The 23,212-nt window shown below is 38.5% G+C and overlaps 2 protein-coding genes across 5 annotated transcripts in view; one reads left to right on the forward strand and one right to left on the reverse strand.

Moving 5' to 3' along the window:
- Positions 1–17,468, reverse strand: part of osbpl1a (oxysterol binding protein-like 1A) — a 34,090-nt gene extending 16,622 nt beyond the window's left edge. For all 3 annotated transcript variants that reach the window (XM_035907500.2, XM_006790168.2, XM_006790167.2), the window contains exons 1-15: positions 17,212–17,468; positions 15,180–15,309; positions 15,015–15,100; positions 14,859–14,933; positions 14,629–14,740; positions 14,421–14,506; positions 12,125–12,269; positions 10,762–10,829; positions 10,608–10,652; positions 8,761–8,834; positions 8,133–8,196; positions 7,915–8,016; positions 6,813–6,938; positions 6,597–6,678; positions 6,175–6,281 (exon numbers count right to left, since the gene is read on the reverse strand). In XM_035907500.2, the coding sequence (XP_035763393.2) occupies positions 6,175–6,281; positions 6,597–6,678; positions 6,813–6,938; positions 7,915–8,016; positions 8,133–8,196; positions 8,761–8,834; positions 10,608–10,652; positions 10,762–10,829; positions 12,125–12,269; positions 14,421–14,506; positions 14,629–14,740; positions 14,859–14,933; positions 15,015–15,100; positions 15,180–15,303 (1,296 nt within the window). In that variant the 5' untranslated portion in view covers positions 15,304–15,309; positions 17,212–17,468. The remainder of the gene's footprint in view (positions 1–6,174; positions 6,282–6,596; positions 6,679–6,812; positions 6,939–7,914; positions 8,017–8,132; positions 8,197–8,760; positions 8,835–10,607; positions 10,653–10,761; positions 10,830–12,124; positions 12,270–14,420; positions 14,507–14,628; positions 14,741–14,858; positions 14,934–15,014; positions 15,101–15,179; positions 15,310–17,211) is intronic.
- Positions 17,469–17,773: 305 nt separating this feature from the next.
- impact (impact RWD domain protein) overlaps positions 17,774–23,212 on the forward strand; it is a 31,879-nt gene continuing 26,440 nt past the window's right edge. For both annotated transcript variants that reach the window (XM_006790169.3, XM_087836667.1), the window contains exons 1-5: positions 17,774–17,927; positions 21,662–21,790; positions 21,879–21,931; positions 22,058–22,120; positions 22,284–22,369. In XM_006790169.3, the coding sequence (XP_006790232.2) occupies positions 17,880–17,927; positions 21,662–21,790; positions 21,879–21,931; positions 22,058–22,120; positions 22,284–22,369 (379 nt within the window). In that variant the 5' untranslated portion in view covers positions 17,774–17,879. The remainder of the gene's footprint in view (positions 17,928–21,661; positions 21,791–21,878; positions 21,932–22,057; positions 22,121–22,283; positions 22,370–23,212) is intronic.

The raw sequence follows: 23,212 nt of genomic DNA on the forward strand, positions 1-23,212 counted from the left end.
AACTTTTCACAACTCAAAAAAAAATATCCAACTGAGCTGGCGAAGCCTCGTGCACTAAAGAGCAGATTATGAATTGTGTTACATGTTTTACAAACTCATTTTAATCTGAGAAAGATGAGAAGTCGCATAAATGTAACACAAAATGGAATTCAGTTACTTTCAAATATATAAAGAATGTATTTAAATGGATATAGTGCAAAAAAAAAAAAAAAAACCCCACCACATCTGCAAGACTAGCATCTGAGGCTAAGAGTGCTATATATATATATCAGGGCTCGCAAAATTTTAAAATCTCTGGTAGCCCTTCGGGCAGGCATTCTTCCATTTTTGGTAGCCCAAAATAAATTTAAGTAGCCCGAATAAAAAATAAAGTAATTTTTTTATGTTTTGTTTCCGTTGCAATATTATACATTAAAGTATAATATTGTGACGAAATATTGTTACAAGAGAAACAAAATTAATCTCTCACCTCCAAAATTAATCAAAAAAAATTGTTAAAATACAAATCACAACAACTGTATAAAAATTACAAACATCAACTCAAATACTTGGTTCAAATTGAACAGAAATTTCTATGAACTTGTAAGAACTGTGTAGAACATAAATCAGTCTGTGTCAGATCCTGAATTTGAAATTTCCACTGAAGTCACGGGTAAGAAGTAAGTGGAACCAAGATCTAGGCCATTTGCTTTTTGAAGTTTGCAAAGACTGCTAAATTTTACCAATGGTAGTTCACTCTTTGCAACATAGCACGCTGTTCTAAACAGCTTTTTTAGGAGTTCTTGTTGTGCTTGGTTTATTTTTAGTATATTTTTTGCAATTGCTGTTTGTTCTGGGAAAGATACTGCAGACTGGGCAAAAATGCATTTCTTGCATTTCTCATGGGTTCTAATGGGGGCCTTTCTTAAAATGACTGGTCCCAGTAACAAAGGCGCTTGTCGACTCAGAAATCAAATGAAACTCACAACACACCTGGCAGAACATCATGTTATATAGCTCGTCGTATTCCAGCCACAGAAATTATTTTGTCCATGAAACCAAAAAAGCTGCACTTTCTTTTTGCCTCATAGTCTGATTTGTCATAACTTTTCCGTTTTGTGGTAAGCTTTTCTTTGGCTGCCCCTTCTTCACCCTGACCTGTCTTATTTGGCTCAGCAGAACTAAAATACCAGCGTAAATCCTGCTGCTTTTACACACGTACTTACATAACGGTCAGCGATTCTTTGCGCACTCAACCTCTCACATGTTTAAGCTTGCTGCAAGAGATTTCACTTGTCGCGTTTGAATAGTAAGCTAATGAGTGATAAGACGATGTCACAGTGCCGCTGCTCTCTACACACCGTTCGCGCGATCGCAAAATGAAACTGAAAGCAAAAAGCAAGCGCAAATTCAAACGCGATTTCAATATGTCACATATTGACAGTGGCTCACCGATGCCAATGACATAATTACTCAGCTACATTGGCGAAAGAATGCAAAAGCATAGACATATATTTTCCTTCCTATGATAGCCCGACGGGCAGGGCTGAGTTAGATTTTGGTAGCCCGACTGGAAAAATCGGGCTACCAAATAAATATATATATATATATATATATATATATATATATATATATATATATATATATATATATATATATATATATATATATATATATATATATATATATATATATATATATATATATATACACAGTGGGGCAAAAAAGTATTTAGTCAGCCACCGATTGTGCAAGTTCCCCCACTTAAAATGATGACAGAGGTCAGTAATTTGCACCAGAGGTACACTTCAAATGTGAGAGACAGAATGTGAAAAAAAAATCCATGAATTCACATGGTAGGATTTGTAAAGAATTTATTCGTAAATCAGGGTGGAAAATAAGTATTTGGTCAATAACAAAAATACAACTCAATACTTTGTAACATAACCTTTGTTGGCAATAACAGAGGTCAAACGTTTACTATAGGTCTTTACCAGGTTTGCACACACAGTAGCTGGTATTTTGGCCCATTCCTCCATGCAGATCTTCTCAAGAGCAGTGATGTTTTGGGGCTGTCGCCGAGCAACACGGACTTTCAACTCCCGCCACAGATTTTCTATGGGGTTGAGGTCTGGAGACTGGCTAGGCCACTCCAGGACTTTCAAATGCTTCTTACGGAGCCACTCCTTTGTTGCCCGGGCGGTGTGTTTTGGATCATTGTCATGTTGGAAGACCCAGCCTCGTTTCATCTTCAAAGTTCTCACTGATGGAAGGAGGTTTTGGCTCAAAATCTCACGATACTTGGCCCCATTCATTCTGTCCTTAACACAGATCAATCGTCCTGTCCCCTTGGCAGAAAAACAGCCCCACAGCATGATGTTTCCACCCCCATGCTTCACAGTAGGTATGGTGTTCTTGGGATGCAACTCAGTATTCTTCTTCCTCCAAACACGACGAGTTGAGTTTATACCAAAAAGTTCTACTTTGGTTTCATCTGACCACATGACATTCTCCCAATCCTCTGCTGTATCATCCATGTGCTCTCTGGCAAACTTCAGACGGGCCTGGACATGCACTGGCTTCAGCAGCGGAACACGTCTGGCACTGCGGGATTTGATTCCCTGCCGTTGTAGTGTGTTACTGATGGTGACCTTTGTTACTTTGGTCCCAGCTCTCTGCAGGTCATTCACCAGGTCCCCCCTTGTGGTTCTGGGATCTTTGCTCACCGTTCTCATGATCATTTTGACCCCACGGGATGAGATCTTGCGTGGAGCCCCAGATCGAGGGAGATTATCAGTGGTCTTGTATGTCTTCCATTTTCTGATGATTGCTCCCACAGTTGATTTTTTCACACCAAGCTGCTTGCCTATTGTAGATTCACTCTTCCCAGTCTGGTGCAGGTCTACAATTCCTTTCCTGGTGTCCTTCGAAAGCTCTTTGGTCTTGGCCATGGCGGAGTTTGGAGTCTGACTGGTTGAGGCTGTAGACAGGTGTCTTTTATACAGATGATGAGGTCAAACAGGTGCCATTCATACAGGTAACGAGTGGGGGACAGAAAAGCTTCTTACAGAAGACGTTACAGGTCTGTGAGAGCCAGGGATTTTCCTTGTTTGAGGTGACCAAATACTTATTTTCCACCCTGATTTACGAATAAATTCTTTACAAATCCTACCATGTGAATTCATGGATTTTTTTTTCACATTCTGTCTCTCACAGTTGAAGTGTACCTCTGGTGCAAATTACTGATCTCTGTCATCATTTTAAGTGGGGGAACTTGCACAATCGGTGGCTGACTAAATACTTTTTTGCCCCACTGTATATATATATATATATATATGTATATATATATATATATATATATATATATATATGTATATGTATGTATGTATATATATATATATATATATATATATATATATATATATATATATATATATATATATATATATATATATATATATATATATATATATATATATATATATATACACACACACACACTGTACACATGGATATATATTTATTTGTTCTATAAATTATCTTAATAAGCTACTAGGTTTCCCTTGTAATTGTGTTCAGGTAGAGCACAATAAAAGTGATCATCAGCTCACAGCTTCAGTACTTCAAATTATCTTATTACATCTTAGTAGAGGGTGACATTTCGAGCACACCCACTCTTCAGATAATGAAACACAAGGCGGTCTCTATCTTAAATCACCTGCGATTGGCGACATAACGACACCCCATAATATCCAATCAGAACCACATGTTACTTAGGTCAAACAATTTATAAATAAATTCAGAATCCACTTAAAGATTTTGACATTCAGGGCTCTGCATGGACAAGCATCAACCTATATCAGAGATCTTTTACATCCTTACATCCCCAGCAGGTCCCTGAGGTCATGTGATCAGGGCTTGCTGGTCGTCCAACATATGAGACTGAAAACAAAAGGCGATAGAGCGTTTTAACTGTGGCCCCCAGACTCTGGAACTCCCTTCCTTTGAGCCTGAGATCTGTGGACTCAGTGGTTTCACTTAAAAAAAATAAAAAACAGCTAAAAACTCATCTTTTTACGTTTTATCTTGAAAGGTGCTATACAAATAAAATTTTACTTACGTACTTATATAATAAATTTTTTGAAGTAATATATTTTGGCTCTGCAATAACTTTGAAAGGTTAGTGCCTAGAAAGACAAAAATAGAAACTCATAAAATCTAAATCTAAATACCAAGTAACAAACACAAAGAAAAACACCCATAATGTCTAAAGCAGAGGTTCCCAAAGTGTGAATGTCGCCAATCACAGGTGATTGTAGTAGTATGAAAAAAACAAAACAAAAAGCAAAAACAAAAAACGAACCCTTGGACACTGCTAGCATCATTCTCTGCTTTCGGTGATTCGAAACACCGTTTACGTGTGGACAAAAGGTCCAAGCGCATAGAAACAGCTGCGTTTTCAAAAATACCCGTGTAGGCGTGGACGCAGCGTAAAAGAGTTAGTAGTGCATTTTATTGCTGCCTGTAATTTATTGCAGTTTACTTGTATTTGCTTAATTGTTTACTAAATGTTTGAGGTTTGAAATAAACTGCAATGGAGTTTGAAAACAAAATATGGGTGTGTGTGGTTGGAGGATGTGTTTGTGTGTGTGTGTGTGTGTGTGTGGGGGGGGGGGGGGCAGCAAAAAAAGTTTGGGAACCACTACTTTAATGAAAAAAGTTTTTTTGTTGTCGTTTTTTTCTGTTCTCGTTCGAAGATGATTAAATATTCATTAATTTGTTGATGTGTAAACAAACCGTCCCCACCTGACAGTGTTTTTTCGTAATTGTTCTGAGCCCAACAGCAACAAAATTCAAATGTGCTGCCTGAGAGCCTGACGATCACAGCCGTTTCTAATCTGCTTTCAGCCTCGTCCCCGGCGTACAGAGATTTTCAATTTTTCTCTGAATCTTTAAAAATATTATGAAGCACAGAGGCTGAAATCCCCCAATCTTCGTAGGGTGGATACTAATATAAAAACAAGTTTTACATAATCAGAAAGGCAAAATTTGTTCCGAACACTCTGTTCCTTTTTTTCTTTGCTCTATATAATTTAAAGAAAGTGTATATCGCCAATATTGCCAATTCAACCGCATAACCCCTAATTTGGAGCAGAGGACATCCAGCCAACTGCTGTTCAAATCTTTTGTTTGTGAGGAACAGCCAATGAGAAGAAAGTTGGCATAACGAAAAGGTGTTTATGAAGATAGAACAGCTGTTTAAAACAGCTTTTGAACGGTGAGTCATGCAAAGCTACTTTACATAAATGAGCTTTATAGGTCAACGTGTTGCTTGGACTTTTGCAGAATGGCGAATCCCTCCCCACATTTATTGCTGAAAGACTCATCCTTGCTGTAAAGCTTTTCTTTTATACCAGTCATGCACTGACCTTTTGCCATTTAACCTAATTAGCTGCGAGAAGTTCTTTCAGGTGTTTTCTTTTTTGTTGTTGTTGTTTTTAATACAACTTTTCCAGTGTTTCATACGCCGCCCTCCCAAATCACCTTGAAATGTGTTGCTAGAAGTTCATAAATTAGCATACTTCATAAAAACAAAAAAAGAAAAAAAAAACAACCTTCTCCTATTCAACATGTGTTATGCTTTCATTGTCTTTACGGTATTTTGAATCAATTGCAGGTTTTAAATGATTATTGCATTCTCTTGTAGATTGTTGCAAAATTGATGCCAAAGGTCAGAGGTTGCTATAAGCGGTATAATCTACCCGTTTTCATGAGGGGGTGTATTCTAGCCCCCGAATCCTTCCATTTTAATCAAATCCATTGAATCAAAAAACAAAGAAAAAAAAAAAAACCCACGTGTAAGCATATAATCACTTCCACTCAGTCCACTGAGCTGCTTTTGTTAGAGTGAATTTTTCCAGCATCTTTTTGTGTAGGATAATTTCTTTTTACATCCCAGAGATATATATCATCTTACTGAGCCCCAACAGTCTCAATATAACGCTTACAGATATCAAGTTATTTAAAATGTCACTGTAATCTTGTTTATCTCCCTTCTATGATCCAAGTAAACTTAGATAAAAACCGTCTTCAGGTAATGGTGACTAAAATGCTGATAATCAGCTGAAAAACATAGTCACAGTCACTAGGCTTTCAAATAAAAGTTTAAATTTGTCTTTGGAAGGTCACACTCACCCCTTCCTGTCTGGAGAAGAGGCTGAGACAGATGTTGAGATTGGAAGTGGTTTCGCTGGATAATTCACATATTTCTTGCATCTTTTGCAGTATTGTTGATGGAAATTCTGAGGGGATAAAACACATAAAGTAATGAATGCAATGGAAAAGTCACAACTTTGAGCTATTAAAGTTTTTTTTTTTTTAAATGCTCTTAGATCATGTATAAAGAGCAAGCACACTGCAGAAACCTCTAATGACAGTGCCAGATGGCAGCGTCTTAATTAACAGTCTTTCAGACATTACTGTGCATTTAAATCTGTTTGAAGACTCTTGTAATTTTAAATCAAAAGGTTTTCATTTCACCTCCTGAGTAAGTGTGTTTCTCCTCGTCTACGTACTGTATATTACATAACAAAGAAAAGTGAAATAAAAGGCTTTACTTTCTGACAGCTCTTCATTCTTCAGCATGGACAGGAGCGCTGCGACCTCCTTCTCCAGATTTTTCTGGCTGACATCTGCAACCTGGTGATTTAGAGAGATGGGAGAAGACTGCAGATGAACAAAAAGTAGCACGGGGTGGGAGGACTAGTTCACAGAAAACACTATGGGTCGTTAAGCCAACATGCTAATTAGGCTCGCTTTCTGTTTGCAGCCACCTGTAGTGAACTTGTTAGCTCTCCAAGTGACATCACTTCTTCGTATTCCTCCTCTTCGCTCCCTTGCTCCTGGGAGCAGTAGTATGTGCTGTAAGCTGCGTGCTCCTCCAATGCATCAACCCATGCCTTAAAGAAAGACAAACAAAGGACAGAAAAACCACAAAGGTTACTTAGTTATTTGACTGATCTTGACCTTTATGCGTTTTTGAAATACTATAGGAAACATATTTATTATTATTTGTTTTTAGAGGAGCATCAGGAGAGAAGATCAAAATAAGCTAGCCAGGCTCTCTCTGTAAAGGTCATAAAATATTAAATCTGCCTCTAAAATTTACTAGCTGACAAATTTGACTGTGATTTGTTGTATATATTAAAAAAAACCTTTTACTTATTTCCAGCTAATGACTGTTTTCCCGAATTGCCAAAATTTTCTTTTATAACACAGCTTGCATTTCAAATTGTAATAGTATATTTTACATAATGGCCGGGACTTTTAATTACATTCCTTATCAGCCACTTACGCTGATACATAATTCATAGCAATGCAAGAGACAAAGTAGACAACGATTTCTCATCTAGAGCGACAACGTCTTAGCATCTGAACAGCTCGCGTAACAACTACAAAGTCAAGTAATAATCCTGTGAATAACTCAATGTAATGACGCAAATTCTCACACCTGGGTTGTTATAATGACTAAACAAACAAAGAGTTAATTAAGGAGCTTGGGGTGCATTTGAGATTTTACACTTTTGCATAAAGCCTGAGAAAAGCTAAAAATTACATTTTACTTCAAGATTTCAAAACTTATGATTAGAGAACTGTTAATACATTTCTGTTTGTTTAAATGCACTTAAAGAACACTGGGGTAACTCAGTAAAGAGAAGAACTTTATTCATCTACTCTCATTGGATGGATTCCACACATGTGGAACATTTACAATGTAAGGAAAGGTAGTAAGTTAGCTAATTAGTAAAGATTGCAACTTAGCTTTTTCCCCATTTCAGAGCTATTGCAAAAACTTTGCAGAAAACGAAGGTCAGGAGATAACAGGAATTTTTAATAAGTGTTTGAAATGACAACCCGAGGAGAAACCAAACTTACTTTTCTTGTTCCCTCTGGGTCATTTTTAGGTGATACTTTAAAGTGGTGCACACTGTCATCAAAGCACTTGAGAGTGAAAAAGCAGTTATCTTTGGCTCTTATCTGGAAATGAGAAACATCAAAAGCTTTCATTTGTGGAAAAGCAGAAGCTACACGAAGACAAATTCAACACAGGGGTCAAAAAAAAAAAGGAAACGCAATGTTGAATGTTGGCTTACCAAACAGTGAGCGTTTGTGAGGGACTTACAGCCTTGCCTTCTTTCACCGGCAGCTGCTTCTGACCTTCATAGAAGAAAGAAAAACAGATTGAGACCTTTTCCATTTCACTTGGAATCTCAACAGTTGACAGATGATAGAAGGAAAGGTATACGGGAAATAATTCTCCTCTTCTTTACTCATTTGTCTCTCATCTATAGCAACGGTCCACAACCTTTTTTGCACCACCAACCGGTTTATGTCAGACAATATTTTTACGGACCGGCCTTTAAGGTGTCGCGGATAAATACAACAAAATAAAACCAGTACCGGTACCCCCCCAAAAAAGAAGATTTATTCATAACACACGGGAAAAGACAGAGGGAAACCGAGTTAATGATAAAAAAAGACAAAAAAAATAATGTTAAAAACCATTAAAAACCCTGAAAACGATGAATTTCACACCCGAGCCTAAACTCTCGCAGCCCTGTACCAAACGACTCATGGGCCGGTCCGTGGCCCGGGGGTTGGGGACCGCTGATCTATAGCACCTTTCTAATCAAAACTGTGCAGCACTTCCATTTATCTCTCGCTAATACCTTTTCACACGTCTGATTCAAGGAGCACAGACAAAATGAGGGATGCACCTACTGTTTTGAGTACCAGGATATAACACCATCTTGAAGGACGACCCAGTAAGAGCGCCATCCAAAAAATCTGGAGCTCTGCAGGAAGCCACACAAGGGAAGAATCAGCAGTCTAATTTTTCAATTAAATATTTTTTAGCCTTTTCTGATTTCACTAGTGGCTGAAAGAGACTATTTATTACAATAGATTTCAGCAAAGTGGACCTGTTATACTCATCTCCAGCTTGATATTTTCATTGCTGCAAACCACTAAATCACACGATTCACATTTAAATGAGCCTTATTTATCTTATCTTGGCTCCTCAGTTCATCCACTAAGTGAAACAGATTTCTTTGCCATTTGTTGGAGCTCTTTTAGCGTTGCAGCGATGCAACATCACAACAATCTGGGGATCTTGGATTGGTGATGGAAGTGTCGGACCGGTGCCTAATGTCTTCACCAGCACATCCCAAGGTTCCATATCAAGCTCAGGATCAATGTGTCGGTCAATCGATGCGTGAAAATGATTGATTTCACTGTAAGGCACTCAAACTGATCCATGATCATTCAATATTTTCTTTTGACCGCATTTCTTCTTCTGGGTTTTAATAATGTGATACGCAGTTCTTTGTAGTTTTAAAACGTTTTCTTTGTGTGATGGAATAATCTAACCTTTTTTCGCATGAGCGCAGGATATGGTTGTTTAAGAAATGAGATGCTATTCTGTGAATCAGATTGGGTCAAATAACATTTTACCAGGTGAAACATATTAATCACTACAGTAATTGTGCATTGGAAGTTTCTTAGCTGTTTGCATAGGCAGTTTTTATTTATTTATTTAGTCTGGGTATTGTATATTGAATATAACTTAAAAGCAAAATGAGCAATAAATAAGTTCAGTGTAAGTTTAATAAACTTAAACACAGGATTCTTCCAGATAGTATAAAAACCCTGTAAGCTTGAGTTTTAAATATTTCAGTTTCAGTTTCACAGAATTTATGTTTTGACTTTGTTTCTCAGAAACAGAAGCCAGTCAGAGGTGTGGAATGCAAACTGTGTTTTTCTCCAGTACAATAATGTTTGGCTCACACTGATGATTTGATGCTTGTGTCTGTCTTGTTTAACTCAAAAGCAGGCATCACTGCCACCCCAGACTCTTTAGCAATTCCCTTATTGATTCTTTATCGGTTTTTCAGTGTGGAAAACGCTCTACACATTTTCTGTGTTATCATCTCTGTGTCTTCCGGACTTGCATAATTGTCAGGTGCACAAAATTACACTGCCATGAGCCTGACGTCAATGTTTCACAATGCACAACTGCCAGGAAACATTCCAGCAATGTTAAAAGGGAGTGATAAGAATGCAGGAAAATTCTGCAAAATTCAGCCTGTTCTTGATTTCCTTCCCTACCACTATGACATAAAAAACCTAAAAATAAATGATTAACACTTAGATTATTCTTTAGTTGTCAGCTGACAATCGCAATCTCTGTAAAGCCTGCTGTATCTGCTCCTGTGATCTTTGTCTGCATTCACTGTCATGATATTTGATGAAGCAGCGAGCTGACGGTGTAGCTACACATCACACCTCTGGAGTTCTGGATTTTTAAATGCTCATTTCAATTTAATGACAAAAAAAAAAAACAGATTTCTGGACTACATGTCAAAGTTATTTTTATAATAAAAGCATATAAACACTCTGAGTATGATCAGTACTGTAAAAGCAATCAGGAGTGAGTTTTGGCTCTCAAACTGTGTGCAGGCCCCCCTGGTGGGGCTTAAAATGCAAATAACATTTGCATTTTAATTGTGCGTTTTCGTTCGCTGATTGGATTTTCAGAGCTTTCAAAAAAGCCAGTTCCCATATTTTACCTTCCAGAGAGGTCCTTCATACTTCTTGACATGTCGGGTCATACCCTGCCAGGCAGACAAAGAGCAAAGATGAATCAGTTTAAAAAAATAAAACATAAAAAACAGAAGAGAACAAATAGTTAATTAGGACAGCAACTATCAGCTGGATACTCACTCGATGGATGTTGCCCTCAAGAATCTGCTTCATTGCTGTATCACTGGCCAGATCAAATACTGTTTGGCCTACAAGTTATGGACATACAAGACAAGAGGAGATTTAACGCAACAGAGCACATTTTTACAGAGGGAGAAAAATACTGCAGGATTCGAGAATGTTTAAATGCTGGTGACGGCAATTATAAATATCAAGGACTCATTTACATCCGAGCAGCTTGTGCTTCTCATGCAATCACAGTTTCTAAATTTTTTGCCTCAATAATCATGTTCAAGTCACAGGAAGAACTGCTGCAATTGCCAAAACTAATTTGAATTTTAAACTTTGAACATTTTTGGAGAAACCGCCTAGGCGGCTGCTATTTTTGTTTGGGTGAAAGAATTCAGACAGACCTTGTGAAACATGCTGAAACGCATTCTCAATAGTTTCCATTTCCTATCCTGTCTTTGGCTGCCAGACCTGAGGATTTCCTTTTTTACTGTACATGTACATAGATGGACTTTTTATATCTGTGTATTCATACGTATTCGTCACTGTGTTATTTCCAGCAGCAAAACGATTTCAGATTGATTCAAAATAATAGTAATAAAAATTATGCCTCTGACTGGTTTCTGCTCATAAACAAAACAAAAAATACACAAAAACCAAAGCTTAGAAACCGTTGAAATAATTAAGGCAACAAATGAACCTTTGGGCAAACAGTATTATCCAGCTGAGTCCTTTGTTAGATTTTAGAACATTTAAAGTGAACCTGCAAATTTTCTTATTTTCTGTTACATACATGTTGTTACAAAGATGAAAGGTCATATTAAACAAAGCAAATGTTTCATACAATGAGGTCATTGCATGTACATGCAATCCCTGTTAGCTCACATTTTTTTCTACATTTGGCTCTATATGATGTCAGAGAGAGAGAGAATATTTCTAACATGGTCATCTCAGACACACAGCTCTAGCTGTGAGCACAGGAGCCCTGCCCCCACATTCTGTCAGGCCTTCTGTTTTTGAGGGACAGCCAATCAGAAGAAAGCGGGTTTAAAAGAAGGGCGCAGGAAGCTCAAAAGCATTGTATCTGACATTAAGTGAACAGATGGGCTGCAGAGAAACCAAGAAAAGCCAAATAAAGATTATTCTAAACTTCGAACCATGTAATAGTCTACTGGAGACCAATAGAGTCCAAGAACCAAAAAATGGAGCTGGAAATTAGCATGACAAGTTCATTTTAATTTCTTAAGTTTGGCTGTACAGACAGTCCTGGCAAGACAATAAGTTAATTGTTGCTTCTGATATTTGTGACAAAAATGAAAATTATTGAATATCTCCCAGTTATTCATGGTTGCCAGCTCTGGCTGATGAATCATACCATTCTTGTTTTGGAAGTTGGGGTTGGCTCCACCCTTGAGCAGCTTCAGGGCACACTGCCTCTGGCCCCGATAGGCTGCACAGTGCAACGGAGTGTTACCTAGCAGATCTGTGCAGTTGATGTCTGGAGGCTTCTTCCTGCAGAGCTACAGAAAACACACAGGACAGAAACAGGTGTGCTGTGTGAACCCAAGTGCCCTGATGCTCTTTATTATTCTGTTAAGAACTGAAGCATGACTCCTTAGATTTCTGATGCAGCCACAGAGAGCTGGAATAGTTAAGACTGCAATGGCTCTCCAAAACTGAACCGCCACTGTTCCCTTTATTTTTCTGAACACTGTAATTGAAAATATTGATTTGTGGCCAGTGGTTTCTCACTTCACGCTTTTGTGAAGTATTGGATTGAGAAGGGCGTAGCTGATGGCATATTTGTCTGGTCTTGTGAACACGGTGTGATACTTTAGGGTGTAACCGTCAGTTAAGGCACAAAAAGTCTCTGTAATCACGCTAATCTGCTTACAGTGTGAGTGCCAACAGGCTGTTTAACAAGGACTCTTACTTGCTAAAATGTAACATTTTAGCTTTATTGTATTAACCTTCACTTATTACGCCACCATTTACTTCAGTGAAGCATACCATTATAAAATACAAGTAAATTTAGGCAAACGCACTTAAAGTATTGCAGAAACACAGAAAAACACCTCTGTGACTCACATTATGTTATACAGTACTGTCCAAAAGTGTCAAACCACCTCAATTTCTTTATATTTTGCTAGATAAATAGGGAAATGGGCATAACCGTATGGAGATGGTAATGTAGATGAAACACAAAGTTAAAAACAGAGTTGTATAATTCTAACAAGCTTAAAAGTCAATATTTCACTTCAGTAGTCTTCGAGAATAGTTCTGCAGGCTTCTTGAAGGACATTGAAAGCTTTTCTTTGGATGTTGGCTTCTTTTTGTTCTGCTCAAGATGAATGAATCTCTGCAATCATCCATCAGGTCATGACTGGGATTTCTCCTATTTCTTACTGTCATATGTTCAAATACTGGTAATCTGCTGTATTTGTTTTTTTATGCTTGCAACATTTGTTTTGACCCGTTTTCTCATTTATTTTAAAGACACACTTTACACATTATGAAGATCATGTGTTTTTGTGACAGGCAGGTAGTAACAAAGTGCCTAAAGACACTGTTTAAATGTTGTCAAGTTGTCTGTTGTTGGGTTGTTATTTTGTAACTATCTGATACACTGATACAACACAGTTAGACGTCTTTTTGTGCTTGAATGATTTATAGGTGTGTTCAGTTGCTTACAGGAAAAATAAAAAATTCCTCTGAAAACGGTCATGTACGAGGACTTAAAGTGACGAAGCAGCTAATGTCCAAGAAATCTGAAAGATCTTGAAAAAACAACTGGAGAAGTATTGCTAAAAAAATCTGCCTGCCAGGAAACAACGTATAAAGAAATAACGTGTCTAAATAACAAAATATAATGTCTTGTTATTGTCTAAAATATGTTGAAATTTTGGTTTCGCTAAATTGTTTGAAATGCCGTCGCACTGATTCCAAGCCCCAGTGTGATAAATTCGTATTACTGATATGTAGAGATTGAAAATAACAAATGTTGCTTTTCAAATTCAAAGATTATTATAAAGAGAGAAATGCAGAAAATGTCCACTGAATGCTGAAGTCATCAATTTTCAGACATTTGCAATGATTACATAATTATGATAGTTGTCAAGTCATTTAATGGCAGTTGTCCTCATATATCATGTTACTGCATATTTTAATTTGTAACAGTTTATGAGTTTTGCTTTCACAATATGATAAAATAAAAGCAAAATGTACACCGTTTAAGGAGTGTCACAGTGTTACAGAGGACTTATGAATCATATTCTAGGCATTACTGAACAGGAATTTATCCTAATCTGTCCAAAAGCTTTAGTGAAACTGAGGTCTGTGGTGGGTCTACAGGCCTCACTGGTACCAGGGCTAACAAGCTAGAATTGATTTTAAACACATTCCTTTGCCAAACTTCCATGATACCCAAAGATCTTTGCCCGGATTAGCTGAGGACATTCCAAACTATTTCTGGAATGAATGTAAAACTCAGACGTCTATTTTTAAGAGTTATTTAATGATAAAGAGCCTGGCGCAGAATCACATAGTGGGGAGGACACAATCTCCAGACTATAGGGCACCCCCTATAGCTGCAGGGGTGCCCTATAAGACTCAGACTTCTGCTTCTTGCCTCTGGGCAGTACAGTGTTAGGCTTCAGTTATCTGGTACTTACCAACTGAGTTAGCGTTGAAAGGTCTCCTTCCCGTGCAGCATCCAAAAGTTTCTCCTCCAGCTTTCTCTCCTCTGTTCTCTCAGCCGCTGTTTTCAGTGACAAGGCAGGATTTAAAAGAAGAAAATGTAGGTACTATATAAGCATTTTGCATTAAAAAAAATTAATTTAACACATTTCCATCTCTTTGCTGACAGAATATCTCGCTCACCTTCCAGCATGCTTCTGATCTCTGCATTTTGTGTCACGTCTTTGGGAATCTGCGCTGTCCCATTGATGACAGTAGCACACGCACCATAGTGCAGCAGCAGCATGACAACCTCCTGATCAATATGTGATTGATTGATGAATAAAATATTTGCATAAATACTACTGTTAAGGATATGCAAAGCATGAAAGGACTCAAAATCTGAAATGAAAATTGCTGACACATTAACATACCTTTCTTCCTGTGAAAGCAGCTTTGTGCAGCGGCGTATCTCCAATATTGTTGGGCAAGTTAACATCTGCCCCTGCCTGGAAGGGAGGGTGTGATGACACACATGTTACCTCTGCAGTTACTCAAAATCTCCATGCTTTGAAGAAAAGAAACATTACCTTGAGCAACTCCTCAACTACATCTTTGTGTCCAAAATAGCAGGCCAAGTGAAGCGGTGTCCATCCCAGGTTAGATTTACTTTTTCCTGAAAAAAATAGGACATAATGAATTAAACCAGCCCACAGCAAGCACATATATTTTCCCGATATACACAAATCACAGACCTTTGCAATTGATATTGAGCTGTATCTCTTCCCTTATCTTGGACAGGAGGAGCCTTTGAACCCCAGGCAGATCTCCATTCCGGGCATATCGTAGGAACTGCTCCTCTGGCTCCAGCTCCTCCATGGACCCCTGCATAGAAAACCCCCCAAATAAAGAAAAAGAAAAGGAATGAAGAAATTAAGGCTTTTTAATTTTTTTTGTGAATAAAATTGTAAATAAAATTGTGCTTCAAGGAAAACCTATCCACCTAAAAGACACCCAGGAACTAAAGAGAATTGCTAATCATAGCATATACTTTGAAATCATTGCATTGAAACTGGAATAAATTATTATTTGGACCATTCTTGCCTATAATTTCTAATGCTAAAAAAATGGGTAGTGTCTAAATTCAATAAAAAGACCTGATGACATACGTGCGACATTCAATTAAATTCATTTCACCTGATTCATAATAGAAGTCATCTTGAGGCAAGTTACAGTCCATACAATATCATGTGATTGGGACAAAAGTAAACTGAGCTACAAGTGTAAAGTCAGCGGTTGGCTCATATTGCTTAATAAGTCATCATTTCTCCTGCTTTAGGACATGTGAAGAAAAAGTCACAGGAGTTTGTTATGTCACACAATAAGGGAGAAGAAGGAAATCCAAATTATTGCAAAAGGCAGCAGTCACCAGACCAGCCTTACAAGAAGGAAACACATCCTGCCTTTCTCTGAAAAAAAGTCCACATGACATGACATTCTAGTATATCTGCAATTAAATCCCAGTATGGAAAGAAAAACAGATAGACAAAAAGCTTAGTTAAGCAATGTTTTTAAATGTCATGTGGCTGTGAGCAAGGATTCGTGAATCACATTGACAGGACAAGACAAATCAGACTGTGCAATTATGACGTCCGCAGGGCACTGGGGTGGTTTGGAGAAGCAGTGAAACAGGTCTACCTGGGATTGAAAAGCATGTGACAGTAACAGTTAAGTGACCTGACTCAAACTGCACACTGCAATTTCAGGAAAAGCATGTTTAAAAAAAAACAACAATAATTTGCCAATCCTGATTAGAAAACCTGCAAAGCCTGGTTTGATGTCGCTTAATAAAAAAACCAAACAGAAACATTTTAAGTCAATCAGCTTTTTAAAATTTCTTTCACTATCCAGCAATGCTCAATCCACTCTCTCATTTGAGGTTTATTTTTGCTACGGTAACACCCAGGGCTGATTATAATCTTTTAATAAGATAAACATATCATCAAATATTTTTTGAAGGCTTATGTTTCAGTCTGCAAAGAAAGCATGTTTACGTGTATAATGAGGTTTAATATGGATTTAATTTTACATTTCCATTTAGTGTTACTTTACACTTCCACGCAAAAGTGCTACATTTACCAGGCAATTTACTTTTTACAGTTATTCGAAAGATTTTACATTAAAAAAAAAAATGCAATACATTTTTTTTCCAAAGTTGTCCTCTTCTTACAACCCCTTAAAAAGCATTGTCCCTATGGCTGTCTAGGAGTTGTTTGCGATTCCAAATAAACCTTTTTGATGAACAAAATCCAATCCACTATTTACCCAAAATATTAATTATTGGAACAGTAATAATAATAATAATTTGGAGAAAAGTCGGCAAATGATCACACGTTTGCTGAGGACTCCTCCCCGCCCCCCCATTCATTATCTCATGACCCCTTCCATTCATCTTACGACTCTTCAGACGAGGCCCTCGATTGGTGTGGATAAAATACCTGAGTGTACAAAAATGAGTTAAGAGTGTCTCCATGTCGAGCAGCTACACTGTGAAACCACTGATAAAGATAACATATTAGTCGCAATGACCAATTTTCTACAGTTAGACTGAATTTACCTGAACATTTATTTCCTTACTTGATGTAGTATTTTACCCTCAAACCTCACTTCTTGCTCAACTTAAATCGTCTTAGTTGCAAGCTAAATTCCTCATGTGTCATTAGAATAAACACAGCAGCGGCTGAATAAATACCGAGCGCGCGCGCGCACAGAAACACACACACTTACTACTTAAACTAATGCAGTCCCGTGAAGGTAAAATCCAGTGTTTTCAGGCAGAGCTGCTCACACAGGCCCTCTGTGAAGCTGCATGTGATGTTTTAAGCCCTTCCTGCTGTCTCACTGCAGCGCAAACACAGCGGAACACATCACGCTGTCGCTCTTCACTTCATACGTTTCCCATTTATCGTCCAGCTGACCGACAGCCGAAAACTATCACTGCCCCTGTCTCTCCCCCAAGCACATGACACAACCTCCGTGCACTGTTTACACTGAGATCAGCTGATTATCGTGCAGCGGAACTCGCCCTGGCCCAATCCCACTCCTTTCAAAATAAAAGACTGTTATTGCAAATGAAGAGTATGAATAACTAATAAATAAATACAATTGATGAATCTTAACTGCTGTCTTAAATTAAAATAAAACTGAGACGCTCTCGGTTTTTTATGTTCTTTCTTCTTCTTTTTTTTTTTTACGATTTTATTGTTGTCCTGGTTTCCCAATGCAAAACCGGAAGTTAAAATACGCATACATGAGTCAATCTGCTTTGACCAGGAAGTAGTTTCTCAGAGCCGGGCGTCAACATATAACTCATGTACGTGTGTCTGATGAGTTTTGTAGTTTACTGAATAATCAACACATTTAATATAAGTGACACTTAGTCATGAGAAGAATAAATGGCGGATATCATAACTCCGGGGGATGATGGTGATCTTCAGGCTCAAGTAAGCACAAAGTACTTCCTTTTTTAATCCTCGGAAAAAGTTAGGCAATCCTGTCAGTTTGTGCGAAATGTCTTGCTTGTTGTAATATTTTCAACTGGCCTGGTGAGAGTACGTAAGCCAAATGCGGTAGATGTAGAGTTGGCAGGTTGAACAAGCCCTGCTGCGTTATTTAAAATGAAAATGAATATATATGAGCAGCACATAAAAAAACTTGAATAAACATACATACACAGACACACACATATACTGAAGGTTGTTCCCAAGGTGTCTGGATTCATTAACACTTTTGGAAGTGATGTTTGAAGCGCAGCAGGTGCAGCAGGGTGCACAGAGGCCACACATCAACGCAAAGTGTCAAAACAGCAGAAAAAAAGGGAAAAAAGTGAACACCATCGGAGGCATACATAATTTAACTTTTTGTTGCTAGCTAACAGTTGTGTACCCACTGTCTTTATATTCAGGGAAAGTAAACATTGGCATCTAAGTTGGGAATCATAAAGAAAATAATGACATATTAACTGTAATCTCACAATAACACTGTTCTCTGAGACAATCATCTACATACATTACGACGTCTTTGTTTGTGTGTGTGTGTGTGTGTGTTATCATTCAGTTTACAGCTCAGATTTGCTGGAGTCCCATTGCTTTTCTTCACATATTCAAAGGGGACATATTGATACTTGTCTTATTTCATTAGGCACACCTATTTAATGACTACTTAACACAAATATTTAATCAGCCAATCACATGGCAGCAATAAATTTTAATTAGGTATTTAGACATGGTCAAGATGACTTGCTAAAGTCCAACCTGAGCATGAAAATGGGGAAAAAAGGTGATTTGAGTGACTTTGAATGTGGCAAGGTTGTTGGTGCCAGATGGTCTGCTCTGAGCAGTTCAGTAACTGCTGATCTGCTGGGATTTTCTCACACAACCACTGCTAGGGTTTACAGAAGATGGTCTAAAAATGAGAAAATATCCTGTTCTCTCTGTGTGAACGTCCCTTGTGATGCCAGAGGTCAGAGGTGAATGGCCAAGCTGCTTACAGCTGATAGGAATGTAACTCAAATAACCACTCATTAAAACCGAGTAATGCAGAAGAACATCTCTAAATGTGCAACACACCAACCCTGCAACATTCGGCTGGTGGGGTCAGAATAAAAGCCTGGATCCCTCCTGCCATATATCACAGTTCAGGGTGGTGGTATAATGGTGTAAGTGAGATTTACTAGGCACACTTTGGGCCCCTTAGTGCCAATTGAGCATCATTTAAATGTTATAACCCCTTTATGACCACAGTGTACCCATCTTCTAACAGCGGCTTCCAGCAGGATAACGCACCATTTCACAAATCATCTCAAACTGGTTTCTTGAACATCAGAACGTCACAAAATCAAATACCCTTCAGAGTCACCACATCTCACCCAATAGTATCCACATCCTTTATGATGTGCTGGAACAGGAGAGTTGGTTGGATGTGCAGGTGGAACTGCATGATGCTGTCATGTCAATACACACTAAAATCTCTGAAGAATATTTCCAGCACCTTGTTTAAATCTATTTCCCAAAGACTTAACAGAGTTATGAAAGCAAAGGGGGTTTCCGGCTTGAAACTAGCAAGGTGTAACTAATAAAATGGCTGCTGAGTGTAGATACTGTTACAATAATGGCTGCTCATATTAAGAAAGGCCAATAAGTTTTAATTATTGAGATCAATCTAAGTACAAGTAATCCCAGTGAGACAAAGGCCTTCTTAAAACAGCTCTAAGGACTCAGTTTATAGCGGGGCTGGCCAATTCAATTTCCCAAGGGGACACAATTAGGGCCTAATTGTAATATTTACTCTTACCAGTAGCATTTTATAAAGAGATAAAAATTAACATTGAAGTGAATTGAGTTCAGCTTTTTTGCGCAGCCCTCCACAACAGCCCAATTTCCCATGTTGCCCTTTGGAAAAATTAGCTGCTCACCCTTGGTTTAGTCTTGTCTATGTATGAGCAAGGACTCTCCTGCTATTATCATCTCAGACATACAGCTCTGCCCCTCTGATGTTCAAGTCTTCTTTGCCTGTCAAAAAGAAACTGACGTACGCAGAGTGGCATGAGAGCTGCAACAGCTAATTTATGGCCGAGGCCAAGCTGAGGAGCTGCTCCAGGTCCCAAGGTCCAGAAGAGTGTAAAAACAAAAACATTAATTTGAATATTCTTATTAAATACACTTCATCTTTGCCCCTTTCACTTGATAAGTTCCACCACAGTGATTAATGAAGTAGTGGTAGTCAGATAGGTAGGGAAAGAGCTATTTGGGCAATTTTATCAGGAAGTGAAAGGGGTGTGATGTATTTGTTCTGCCATTTCCTATTAACAACAGAGTTAGTGCTTTTGTGGAAGTATTTCCACTCTTATCAAACCTTGCACAAGAAAATAAAGTGCCAGTATTATAAAATGTAACGTTTTATAGAAATAGCTGAAAGTCTTTCATCATGTTGCAGATAGACTGTTTTTTATTTATCTACAAAGTCTGTGAAGATTATGTGAAAGTGAAAGTCAGCAGCAGCATTCAGCCCATTTTAGCAAAAAGTTCATATCTGCAAACTAGGTGGGTATTTTTTATCATCCTTACTTACAGCCTTTATGTTAAATTAACTGTTTCCTAGATCTTTCAATAAACATAATGTACAGATGCAAGCATGGCATTTCTCTTACCATCTTACCATCTTGGAGACAAAACGATTAAGGATATTAAGGATATGGGCGATCGTGGCTCAAGAGTTGGGAGTTCGCCTTGTAATCGGAAGGTTGCCGGTTCGAGCCCCGGCTCGGACAGTCTCGGACAGTTGTATCCTTGGGCAAGACACTTCACCTACCGCCTACTGGTGTTGGCCATATCGGTCAATGGCGCGATATGGCAGCCTCGCTTCTGTCAGTCTGCCCCAGGGCAGCTGTGGCTACAACTGTAGCTTGCCTCCACCAGTGTGTGAATGTGTGTGTGAATGGGTGGATGACTGGGTGTGTAAAGCGCTTTGGGGGGACTAGTAAAAGCGCTATACAAATACAGGCCATTTACCATTTCCAAAAACGAAAAACAAACTTCTCCTCCTTCGGCTTCTCCGTTAGGGGTCGCCACAGCAGATCATCTCCTTCCATCTCACCCTATCCCTATCATCATTTTCTGTAATGCCAACTCTCTGTATGACCTCATTCACAACATCCTTGAACCTTCTCTGAGGTCTTTCTCTTTTCTCCTGCCTGGCAGCTCCATCTTCAGCATCTTTTGTCCAGTATATGCACTATCCCTCCTCTGCACATGTCAAAAACCATCTCAGCCTTTCCTCTCTTAGTTTGTCTCCAAACTGTTTGACCTGAGGTGCTCATGTACTCATCTAATTTTGGCATCTTCAGCTAGCATGTCTGACACAGCCTCCTGTCTTTTTGTCAGTACCAAGACCACACTCATCTCCACCCACTCCACCCTGCCTGCACTCTGTGCTTCACCTCCCCTGTGCACTGTCTGTTGCTTTGGAAGGTTGACCCCAGGTATTTAAACACTTTACTGCCTCTACTCAAGGGGTAGTTAATGCTTTTATGAAGTACCTCTGTGAATCAAATTAAATGTCGGTTACACACGGATTAAATAAAGTGAGTGAAGCTTTCTGTGCATCCATGGTCCAAACAATCACCACCGAGTCTGATATGATTAATCTAATTGCTTTGTTGTTCTTTGTTCTCTCTTAGATTGAAGAGGTTGAGGCTTTGTCTTCTATCTATGGTGATGAATGGTGTGTGATTGATGAAGCATCCAGGATATTTTGCATTAAAATATCCGCCGACTTGGAGGAGCCAAAACTGACAGCGTGTTTGCAGGTGCAGAAAATTGCATATTAGTCACAAGTGTCCGTCATGCATTTTTGTTTGTAATGCTGTTCTGATTTTTTTCCCCTTTATTGATCAGATAATTCTCCCACCTGATTATCCAAGCGCAGCTCCGCCCATATACCAGATCAAGTAAGTCTGATTTGCCTTTCAAATTTAATATGGAGGAGATCTGATGATTTGAAAGAACAGCATCCCACTCAACGGCCCACTCCTACTCCTACTCAATAACCCTGTGTTTGTTCTCGGCTGTTGTAGTGCAGTGTGGTTGCGAGGCCCTGAGAGGGCCAAATTGGCAAACAGCCTAGAAGACATCTATGTGTGAGTGCCTTTCATAATTTTTGACTTCATGAAGAGATACCGTAGAGGGATATTAGCCACATCAAAAGCTTTCATTGTCATTGTTTTCCATGGTTTAATATCACTGTAGTTTGCATGCCTCTTATTTGACCCACCCTCACATAAAAATATTTCATTTTTATAGGGAGCACGCGGGGGAGAGCATCCTCTACCTGTGGGTAGAAAAAGTTAGAGATTTCCTCGTTGAGAAGTCCCAGAACTCAGAAACAGGTGAGGTGTGAAAAAAGGAAATTTCCACTTGAGGTCACACTTTGTGGCCATTTTTAATGACTCGGAATAACACCTGACAGACCACCTCAGTCTTGACCTCTCCAGAAGTGCTTCGTTGAATTCATAGTTGTAACTGTAGACATTTTAGTCTCAAACTCTCAAAATAATTATATTTACACCCTGGTACAAAAAGTAAATAATTTCCACCTTGATAGTAAATGCACTTTGGTTAGTTTTTATATAATTCATCCATGGGAACTATGTTAAGTTGTGCAGAATTAAGGGTGTGGCCACTTTAGGTTACAGGGATTTCTTCACGTTCTTGTCTGGTTTTACTAAAAGATACTAAGGAGTCAGCTGTTCAGTTTATAGTGTCTTTCTGTGAGTATGTGTTGTTTTGGTTTAGTTTGTATCGCTTAGCTGTAAAACACTGGGGTATTGTTGTCACCCTGCTGGGTGAGCGGGTGACGGCGACACCCAAGTTTGAGAAGGCTTTAGCTTCAGCTAATAACTCACCAGTGCTAACATATCATTAAACTGTGTTCACATATGTTAGAAAAAAACAAACAAGCAAAATACAACAAAGTAAAATAACCACTAAGGCCTCAGTCACACAAGCCTCTTGACCTGCTGGCAATTACAGAGAGCAATGTGCATTCTCTAACTCATAGGTGTCAAACTCTGGCCCGTAGGCCAAATTTGGCCCGCAGCCTAATTACATTTGGCCCGCGAAGCCATACCAAATTACTATTAGAGCTGGCCTACTGGTATTATACAGCTAATATATATATTGTTTAGTATTAAGCTTTGCTTGTTCCATATTCAGTTTTCCAGCAAAACTTA

This window comes from Neolamprologus brichardi, chromosome 23 (assembly GCF_056152115.1).
Source record: "Neolamprologus brichardi isolate AB-2024 chromosome 23, ASM5615211v1, whole genome shotgun sequence".
Lineage (NCBI taxonomy): Eukaryota > Metazoa > Chordata > Actinopteri > Cichliformes > Cichlidae > Neolamprologus > Neolamprologus brichardi.